At 42.1% G+C, this 10,567-nt stretch overlaps 1 protein-coding gene across 2 annotated transcripts in view; it reads left to right on the forward strand.

The window, feature by feature from the left end:
- The window catches only part of Acsl3 (acyl-CoA synthetase long chain family member 3), a 58,025-nt gene extending 47,856 nt beyond the window's left edge, over window positions 1-10,169 (forward strand). For both annotated transcript variants that reach the window (XM_036172717.1, XM_036172718.1), the window contains exons 13-15: window positions 1,902-2,016; window positions 4,189-4,346; window positions 8,586-10,169. In XM_036172717.1, coding sequence (XP_036028610.1) covers window positions 1,902-2,016; window positions 4,189-4,346; window positions 8,586-8,743 — 431 coding nt within the window. In that variant the 3' untranslated portion in view covers window positions 8,744-10,169. The remainder of the gene's footprint in view (window positions 1-1,901; window positions 2,017-4,188; window positions 4,347-8,585) is intronic.
- Window positions 10,170-10,567: the final 398 nt, after the last annotated feature.

Genomic DNA, 10,567 nt, shown 5'->3' on the forward strand with positions numbered 1-10,567 from the left:
CGTGGATGACTATATGTTTTGCCTACATGTATGTTTGTGCACTACATGAGTGCATGATGTCCATTGAGGTTAGAAGAAGGTGTTAAATCCCCTGGAACAGAAGTTACAGATGCTTGTGGGCCACCATGTGGGTGCTGGGAATTACACAAATGCATGTCCTCTGTCAGAGCAGTACATGATCTTAAAAGCTGAGCCATCCTCAAGGCCCTGAATCCTTTCTTGAAAGTATTTCTCAGATGCCTTTACAAAGAGGTGCCGTGTTTAGAGAGACTCTTTAACAGTGAAGGAGCTTGTCTTTGTAATAATGAGGCGGTCTCTTATATCAGCCTCCAAATGCAACATTTTAAAGATGGACCAAGTGTTCCTAAAGCTTGACACATTCTGGATGAGGTTGTAAAAGCTGTTCAGCCACAGATTCGTAATCATTGTCAGTTACCTTAGTTATTCTCCATGGTTTGTGTAGATACTGATCACTAAAGTCCAACTTAGTGCACTAAGGAGTTTTACTGGACTCAGAAGAAGGAGTGTGGGTGAATGGGTGAGGGATTACTTACCGAAGCAGGAATGGCTCAAAAACAGGTGCATCAACAGAGGTCCACCCTAGCATGAGTGAGAGCTCCCAATAGCTGGAACTCAGGAGCTTCCGGCATGACTGCTGGAGGTCTCTTCTTGGCAACTCAGTTGGCCTAAGCCTCTTCTGGGCAGCTTGGCTTATCTGAGAGTGTCTCTTAGTAGCCTTTACTGCTTACATAAGCCTCAGGAGGGAGGGGTCTAGTGCATCAGGGACTTCCCAGAGCAGTGGTTCTCAACCTTCCTAATGCTGTGACCCTTTAATATGGTTCCTCATGTTGTGACCCCCAATCATAAAATTATTCCATTGCTACTTCATAACTGCAGTTTTGCTACTGTTATGAATCATAATGTAAATATCTGTTTTCTGATGGTCTTATGCAACCCCTGTGAAAGGGTGTTTGATCCGCGCCCCAACCAAAGGGGTCACGACCCACAAGTTGAGAACTGCTGTCCTAGAGATTTTTCATTACTTCTTAAGTGAGCCTCCCTTTGTAATGTCTGAGTCTTGAGGCCTTTCCCTGCCGGATGGAAAGTTTCACTGAGTGTTTTATCTTGTAGGAAATTTCTGCACAACACCTGGTCTTAACTTGAAGGCCAGAAGGGTGTCAGAGGCTTCATTTCTATCAGCTCTGCATCCCTAGTTCATGTACCACTTATGGAGAGGTGCCTCAAAATCTGTCTGTCTGTCTTTCCACACTTGGAGGCCGGGCCTGTGCCTTCTGCCACCCTCCTGCCTCTGTGCACCTCTCCAATCCTCTTTACTTCCATCATGCATGGGGACCTCCTTGTTCTCAGAAACCCCGAATGGCTGCTAGAACTTCTTCAGTTCAAGATGTGTCTTTCCACAGCCACCATTCACCTCCCTGCCTCTTTCAAGTTGTTTACCTCCTCTTTCCTGCTTTAGTGAGTCACCGGCATGGCCCTTGCCAGTGCTGGTCCACCTGGATACTTACTCTTGTCAGTAAAACTCATCCCAGGCCCCACTTGTAAGAATTCCTTCCAGTCCACCGTGGCCGTGCTGTGTGTAATGCTGTTTTGTGTTACTTTTCTCTCTAGGTAGTATGAGTTTGCCCATTGCCTTGCACGGCTGCTTTACCTGCTGGGTACGAATGAGTGCCAGGAGCTTATGGCTCAGTAGAATATACTGAAGTCCTCAGGATGATGTCCCTTAAGTATAGCTTTTTCCACTAAAGGGTTTATTTAATTGTAGAAAATTAGGGTCTGATCAATGCTTAGTTGAGAAAAGTTTTGAATAACTTAGAGTGTTTCTGTATGCTTGAGGTGTTAACTCCTGTTCTCAGTGTTTCTTCTGCCTTTGTTCTGTGCAGATCGTAAAAAGGACCTCGTGAAACTGCAGGCCGGGGAGTACGTTTCTCTTGGGAAAGTCGAGGCAGCTCTGAAGAACCTGCCATTAGTAGATAACATCTGTGCCTATGCAAACAGGTAAGCACATGGAATCCTTGTGTGTGCCATGGGCAGTTGCAGCCCGTATGAACTGCTTGTGAGGTCACTCTGGGAACTCTGTGATTCATGGGCCCACAGCTAGTGAGCTGGCACTTACCTGTGGTGCTCTCTCCATCTTCCTGTGTTTGTGCACTGCTTTCCATCTCTCTCTAAGTTCTGAGTGACAGAGTTTTTAGGAAAATAAATTCTTCTTCCTGCTGCCTCAACACCTGGCTATCTGTCTGCACAGGGAAGCTTCGCAGACCCAATCGGAGACAAGGGAATAAGCAGTGTCTTCCTACAGGCCCGCCCTTCCTCCTTCCTGACCTGCAGCTTGAGTATGCTTATACTTCTTTCTGGCTGTGGCTTACCACAGCCTCACAGCCCATGGTAACATTGGCAGCAGGGAATGGAAATTCACATTTAGGAGCCTAGTGCTGCATTGAGAAGTGTGATGGAGAGTAGACGTGACTGCAGAAGTTACAGAAATTGTAATGGAGTGACCATTACAAAGTTACAAAGAATTGTAATTAAGTGACAGTTCTCCAGTGATCATGGTTGCTTATCTGTGGGTAAGCCTAGAAACCTGTCTGTAGCAGTTTTGATACAGTTGTGGGTGTCATAGGGAAATCAACTTAGAAGTAGACCTCTGGGTGTACCCCAAGTAGTAGATGAGCTTCTGGTGGAATAGTTAGTTGTCTTCTGAAATAATTGGGACAAGAAATGCTTCAGATTTTGTAGATGTGGATTTTGTGATTTTGAGACAGGGTCTCTCTACATAGCCCTGACTGTGTAGCAGTCTAGTCATCTTTGTTTTACATCTAGTATCCTCCTATGAGTGAGTACATACCATGTTTGTCCTGAGCCTGGGTTACCTCACTCAGGATGATTTTTTCTAGATCCATCCATTTGCCTGCACACCTCATGATGTCATTGTTTTTCTCTGCTGAGTAGTACTCCATTGTGTATATGTACCATATTTTCTTTATCCATTCTTCAGTTGAAGGGCATCTAGGTTGTTTCCCAGTTCTGGCTATTACAAACAATGCTGATATGAACATAGCTGAGCAAATGCCCTTGTGGGCATTAAAATGTTTGTCTAGACTTGACCAGTTAGCACATGGGCTCATCAGTGACGCTGCACTGTAATCAGCCGTTTGTTTCCTTCAGCATTGTTTCAGAGCTGGGTTTTACTTATTTACGAATAACTCCAAACCTGGCAGTTGTGGCACACACTTTAATCCCAGTACTAGGGAGGCAGAGGCAGGTGAATCTCTGAATTCCAGGCCAGCCTGCTTTACAAAGTGAGTTCCAGGACAGCAAGAGTTATATTATACAAAGAAACCCTGTCTCAAAAACAAAAACAAAACAACAAAAACCTCCAAATGTTTCCATTCTTCACGATGCTGTTATTTTTTTCCGGGTTCAGGCTGGCTTTGAATTCATGGCAGTCCTCCTGCCTTAGCCTCTCCGGGGCGGGGTCCACAGACTTTCTGCCCAGCAAGCAAAAACAATGCCTGTCTTTGTGCATACCAAGTTCCTTTGGTAATACAAATTCTTCATCAGAAGAAAATGAACGTCTTTGCAGGACTCCCTCCCTCCCTCCCTCCCTCCCTCCCTCCCTCCCTCCCTCCCTCCCTTTCTCCTTCTCTCCTTCCCTTCTGTCAAGGCAGGGTTTCTCTGTGTAGCCCTGGGTGTCCTGAACTCACTCTGTAGACCAGGCTGCCTGCTTCTTCCTCCCAAGTGTTTGATAAAAGGCATGTGCCACCATACTTGGCTCATCACAAGATTTTGACTTTTTGCTACATTTCTTCAGAAACATAATTTACAGGTTTTATTTACTTTTCTTAACGTGTTTCCAAGAATTTACTGATCATTTCAAAGAATTGGGAAAAGATTTAATTTTCCTTTAAAAATGTGTACATTAATTACATTAATACTTATAATAGTTAGGCACACTTAGTTTACTTGCAGTGAACTCTGCCAGAGCTCTCCAATGTACAAAGTAGAGAGAGGCATTGCAGGAGATAAGTATGATGGTGGTTTTAAATGCATGTTTGTAGTTTTTCCAACAGTGAAGTGTTGGCTATAGAGTGCCAAGGGAACCCTTACATTAGTAAGCACGGTGCGTGCTATTTTGGTCCTTTCTAAATTATCCTTTCTGTGTTTCAGCTACCATTCTTACGTAATTGGATTTGTTGTGCCAAATCAAAAGGAGCTCACGGAGCTAGCTAGAACAAAAGGGTTTGAAGGGACTTGGGAAGAGCTGTGTAATAGCAGTGAAATGGAAAATGAGGTCCTTAAAGTGCTTTCTGAAGCTGCTGTTTCAGGTGAGTGTTCTGGTAAACTGATTTCTTAGAACTGAGATGTGAAAAAGTATATGCATTTATTTATTTTAACCTGTTATGTTACAGGGGCTGGAATGCAGCCTTTTCAGATCTCTTTGCAGGACATTCAAATATTTGCTTCTACTAAACTGTTTTTGTTTGGTTTTGTTTTTTTGAGACAGGGTTTCTCTGTGTAGCTCTGGCTTTCCTGGATCTCACTGTAGTCCAGGCTGGCATTGAAATCAGAGAGATCTTTCTACTCTGCTTCCCAAAAGTGCTGGGATTGCCGGGCGGTGGTGGCGCACCCCTGTAATCCCAGCACTTGGGAGGCAGAGGCAAGTGGATCTCTATGAGTTCGAGGCCAGCCTAGTCTACAAAGTGCTGGGATTATACCATCACTGCTTGGCCCTAAACTGATTTTTAAAAATAAGTTTAAAATGTACTAATTTTCTTTTAAAATGTGTGATTGCACTTTTATGTAAATATGGAATTTATCAGTGTCTTAGTGTCTTTTTCTGTTGCTGTAATAAAATACCCTGCTAAAAGCAGCTTAAGGGAAAGTCTGTTTTGGCTCATAGCTGAGTACAGTCCATCTTGGCGGGGAGGTCATGGTGGCAGAAAGTTTGAGGAAACCAGACACATCGCATCCATGTCATAGTCAGGAAGCAGAGAGGTGAATGTTGGTTTTCCAGTAGCTTTCATCTTTTTTTATGCTGTGTAGGGAATGGTACCACTCATAGTGGGCAGATCTTCCACTTGAGTTAACCTAATCAGGATAGTCTCCTGTTGCTGTTTTTGCTCTTTTGGGGGGCCCACCACCCAGCTCCCAAATACATACACATAGAGGCTTGTTAATAATTATAAATGTCTGGCCTTAGCTTATTTCTAGCCAGTTTTAATTATCTTAACTTTAATTATCCCGTCTACCTTTCGCCTCTGGGACTTGTTTTTTCTTCTGTAATCTTACTTTCACTCTTATTCCATGGTGGCTGGGTAGCTGCCTCTAACATCTTGCTCCTCCTCCCTTTCCTCCCAGATTCTTTCTTCTGTCCTCTCTGCCTGCCAGCCCCGCCTATCCTTTCTTCTGCCTTGCTACTGACCATTCAGCTCTAGACAGTTAGGTGATTTTTAGACAGGCACAGTAACACAGCTTCACAGAGCTAAACAAAGGCAACATAAACAAAAGTAACACACCTTAAAATAATATTCTACAGCAGTCTCCCATAGGCATTATTAGAGGCCCGTTTTCCAGGTGGTTCTAGATCCTGTGAAGTGGACAGTATTAAGCACCACCACAATCAGGAAATGCCAAGTTGGGATTTATAGTCTCTTGGCTGGTCTCATCCTGTTAGCCTTTGTGTTTGCCTTCACCTTTTCTCGCTTGCCTCTGCTGTTCTGCGAGCCCTACTATTTCCAGGGCACGGGAGACCCTAGCGAAAGGTCACTAGTATGTTATACTGGGGTGTCCTATACCTTCTTTTTGTATCTTTAAAGATCTCTATTAGTTTATGTTAACTATATGTAATAATAGTTCTCATGGCATTTTCCTACATGCTATGATGTTCAAATCCCCCTATTCCCAGCTAGTTCCTCTTCTAGGGGAGGTAATTAGGGCGACTTAGAGAAGCGTGGATGAGGGGCTGTTATAGGAGCAGGAGCGTTGCACTAGTGGCCACCCCACTGGAGACTGCCCCTGCTCTTGGCGGGCCTCTCTGTTTCTTTCTGTCAAAGACTGATGTTTGTTCAGTAATAAACATCTGTGTCTAAGTGAAATACTAAATATCACACAAGCATTGCATTCTATTTTACCTGGATCTGTTAGATATGATTTTTAAAAAAATTAAATTTTCATTTTCCAAATGAGGTCATTATTTTGGTCCATTATTTCAACTGTGATTAATTATGTTTTGGAATTTATGAACTTGAAAATAGTTTCTAACCTTTTTTTTTTTTTGGTTCTTCGAGACAGGGTTTCTCTGTAGCTTTGCGCCTTTTCCTAGATCTCGCTCTGTAGACCAGGCTGGTCTTGAACTCACAGAGATCCACCTGGCTCTGCCTCCCAAGTGCAGGGACTAAAGGCATGTGCCACCGCCTCCTGCCTGGCTCTAACCTTTTTTAGTAACATAAACTTTGGACTAATTCTAAATTGATTTAGTATGTATCCAACATTAATACTATAGTTAATTAATATTCATGAAAACATGCCATTATTAAGCAAGGTAGAATATGGAAACATTAAGGCTTGTACACTGAGTCTGGAAAGATGGTTTAGCAGTTAAAGAGGGCTTGCTGCTCTCTTAGAGGATGGAGGTGGTTCACAGATCTAAGGCATGACATGTTTTTCTGGTGTAGGGACTTGTACTTACATACAGACACACACATATAAAAGTATATATACTCCGTACTTATTTTTACATGTAACAAGTTTACTGCAATGCAATGAACATACCATACAACTTGCCTATTTGATATGTATAAATACATGGTTTTTATATTCAACAGCTTGCACAACTCTTACCCTAGTTAACTTTCATCACCTGCCTCTACCCCTAGAAAAAATCCTCACCCATTAGCAGTCACTGTTCCTTAGCCTCTCGGGTTTCCTGTCCTCAGAAACCACTAATAGACATTCTGTCTTGACAGACTGGCCAGTTTGGGAATGTTTATGTAAGTGGAGTCATACTGCAGGATTTGTAGATGACGTCTTAGCATGTTTTCAAAGTCCATCTGTGTTGTAGCATGGATCAGTCTTCAGCCTCTTTTATTGTCTGTCAGTTGTGTGGATGGATAGATACCACCTTAAGTATTCATCAAGGACATTTTCCTTCTCACCTTTGGCTCTTGAAAGAGGAGCTCATATGACCATTCATGCTCCTGCTTTGATGTGGACATGTTTTCTCCCTCCCTGATGCATACCCTGTTAGTGAAAGCAGTGGATCCCAGGTTAACTTTTCATAACTCCTTTTAAAGAGTAGCATACTTTTTCTCTAAAATTATTTCATCATTTTCTATATGATTTTCCAAAGTGATGCCTTTTAACCACTGGTGTTTAAGAATTCCAACTTCTACACATTCCTGCCCTATGACTGCTCTTTTGATTCCAGGCACCTTTAATTGTTAATCTTCTTATGATCACCATTTTTAATGATTATTGGTTATCTTTCATTGCACTTACTGGCCTGTATGTCGTCTTTGGCAAATGTTTTTTCAGAGTCTTTGTTCTTTCTTACTTGCTTGTTTTTGAGATAGGGTGCAGCTCATGCTGACCTTGAACTCGCTATGTAAGCTGGTATCTTTGTCTCTTTCTCGATTAGAGGTGTATCCGACTCTGGTATCTGCCAGGATCCATGTCTTGACTGTTGTAACAGTAAACACTGAGGTGTGTCTGTGGTATGTTGATTGTAATCATTTAAGTTTATAGTTTCCCAGGAGTAGTTTAGCCAGAAGATGTAGTTTTATTACTACTTAGCATGCAGATTAACGTTCCGTTGTGACACATTTGCACATACACTTCACTATACATTGCTTTCCTCCCTTGTTCCTTTGGATCACAGTCAGTCCTCCCATACACTTCCCCTCTGCTGTAATGTCATGCATAGCCTGTACCATCTTCCCTTTCAACTTACGGCTTTTCCTCTCCTCACACTCCCTTTCTCACCTGCATGTTCTACACACACAGACATAGAAATTCAAATGAGCTTACGGTTATGTGAAGGCAACATGTAATGCTTGCCTTTCTGAGTCTAGCCTGCTTTGTTTGACACACAATGTCTAGTTCTTTGCATTTTCCTGCAAATGGCCTGTTTCCTTCTCTTTGTCCTTCCTCCTTGGGTCCAGCCCCCGGAGGTGCGTGGCGTAGTTTGGGTGTGTCCCTGTCCAGTGAGTCTGTATGTGCTCTTGTCTGTCTAGTTAGTGCTGCGTGCTGCACTTTTCCAGCCCAGCAATGGGTTGGATAACCACATGAGCGCAATTGTTTTAATGACAGAACTGCCTTCCATTAATACCCATATCATGTATTTAGTTTATTCTCCTATGGATAAATTTGTTAAATGGTTTTTGCTATTATAGTTCTCATGGGTCGAAGACTTGTATGTCCGAGTCTCAGAAGTGAGACTGATGCTGATGGGTTGCTTGTTGTTTGGGTGGGTATGCCTCGATCTGTCCTGTTGGCTGAGAATGTTGCCTGTGTTTCTAAAGTGTGGATTCTTATTGTTGTCTTTTCCTTTGTTTTCATCATCTCAGCAAGCCTGGAAAAGTTTGAAATTCCAGTGAAAATTCGTTTGAGCCCTGACCCATGGACTCCTGAAACTGGTCTGGTGACGGATGCCTTCAAGTTGAAACGCAAAGAGCTTAAAACACACTACCAGGCAGACATTGAGCGGATGTATGGGAGAAAATAATTCGTTTCGGCATCAGTTTGCTAAAGTGAGCTCAGATCAAATAGGAAAATACTTGAAATGTATGTCCTCATGTTAGCCCAGCTGTTACTTCTCACTCCACCATTCTAATGGACAGGATTAGGACAATGTTAAGACAGCAAACCTGTGTCTGTCTGTTTCTTCCCTCCTCCAGTTTGCTTCGGCATCTATGACTGTGTTTGTCAATAGGAGAATTTTTCTGAATCATACTGGGGAAGCAGTGATTTTAAAACCTCAAGTTTTTAAACATGATTTATATGTTCTGTACAATTGTTCAGTTTGTAACTTTTTAAAGTTTGGATGTATAGAAGGATAAATAGGAAATATAAAAATTGGTTATTTGGGGGGCTTTTTTACTTATTGTATTTAAAAATAAAAGGGTATCAATGTGAAATTATGTAAATTTTAAATGCTTATGAATCAAGTCACTGTTGAACAAAAGATTTGTTGCTGTGTAATTATTGTCTTGTATGCATTTGAGAGAAATAAATATACTCAGACTTATGTTTTAAGAAATTGAGACCTTGAGCATACCTGCCTGACACTGTTGGTTTTGTATACTTATTTCCTCTACTGGGAAGACAGTGGGTTGGCACTGCATGAAGTAGCAGGAGAGGGACAGGGTTCAGTGACAAGGCCAGTGGTACTTCAAACATTAGATAGTTCTCATTTTGTTATGAATTGTTTTAATAGTAGTGCACATGTTCAAGAGAGAGTGAGTGCAAGAGATAGAGAGATGGGTAGACCGATATTTCAGTGGTGGAAGCTTGTTAAAATCACAATTCCTTACCCTTGTAGCATTTCATATTAGAACATGAAAGTTTAGCCTGTCTGTGAATACTACTTACTGCGTCATTTCTAGTGAAGAGTCCTATTGCATCAGCTAGGATACCTGTGTGGTAGTGTACTCATCAGACTGTCTTTCCTCCTCTCTGTCTCTCTCTTATCCCTCCCTCCTTTCTTGACAGGGTCTTGCCACGTAGACCAACATGGTCTGGAACTCAGAGATCCCCTTGCCTCTGCCTCTCAAGACATGCTGGGATTAAAGTAGTGTACACCACCATACCCAGCCAGACATTTTTCTTGATCTCAGTTACTTTAGGCGTCAAAAGTGCAAAAGAGGACATAGAGAACAAAAAGAACACGAGAATGCAGGCCTGTGTAGGTGAGGTTTATGTGTGTGTCAAGGGTGGGCTGCAGTGGTGAGAGGAATCGGGTCCTTGGAGTTCCCCCTCATGTTATGAACTACTTATTTGGAGATATCTTATACTACAGTGTTTTGTGGTTTTGTATATTGTTTTGAATACTTTTTTCTTTGTTGAAATTTAACTCTTAAATGATGCTTGAAAACTTTTAAACTTTCCAAAGAAGAAGTGGAGAAAGAAGTAAATGGAGCTTCTCAATATCAGAATGTGTGAGCTGATAATTAACCCATGGTGGGTGGAGAGCATTTGTGTCTGTCTTACCTTCAGAATAATTGTGTTAAAATGAAATGTATGTGGAGGTGGAGGGGGGTATGTGCATGAATGCAGTTGATTGAAGAGGTCAGAAGGGGACATGCAGTCCTCTAAAGCTACAGGCTACTGTGAGCCTGATGTGGGTGATTGGAACCAAACTCTAGCCCTCTGCATGAGTAGTACATGCTATTAATGCTAAGCCATCCTCCCAGCCCTTGTTCAAGGTTTTGTTTGTTTTGTTTTGTTTGTTTGTTTTTAAAGAGATTAAATGTAAGCTTCAGTGTATTTGGAAAGATACTAATAATTGTGATTTGAAATGTCAGATTAAGAGGTAGTGTCTCATCAGGTC

The sequence above is a fragment of the Onychomys torridus genome, chromosome 23 (genome assembly GCF_903995425.1).
Source record: "Onychomys torridus chromosome 23, mOncTor1.1, whole genome shotgun sequence".
Lineage (NCBI taxonomy): Eukaryota > Metazoa > Chordata > Mammalia > Rodentia > Cricetidae > Onychomys > Onychomys torridus.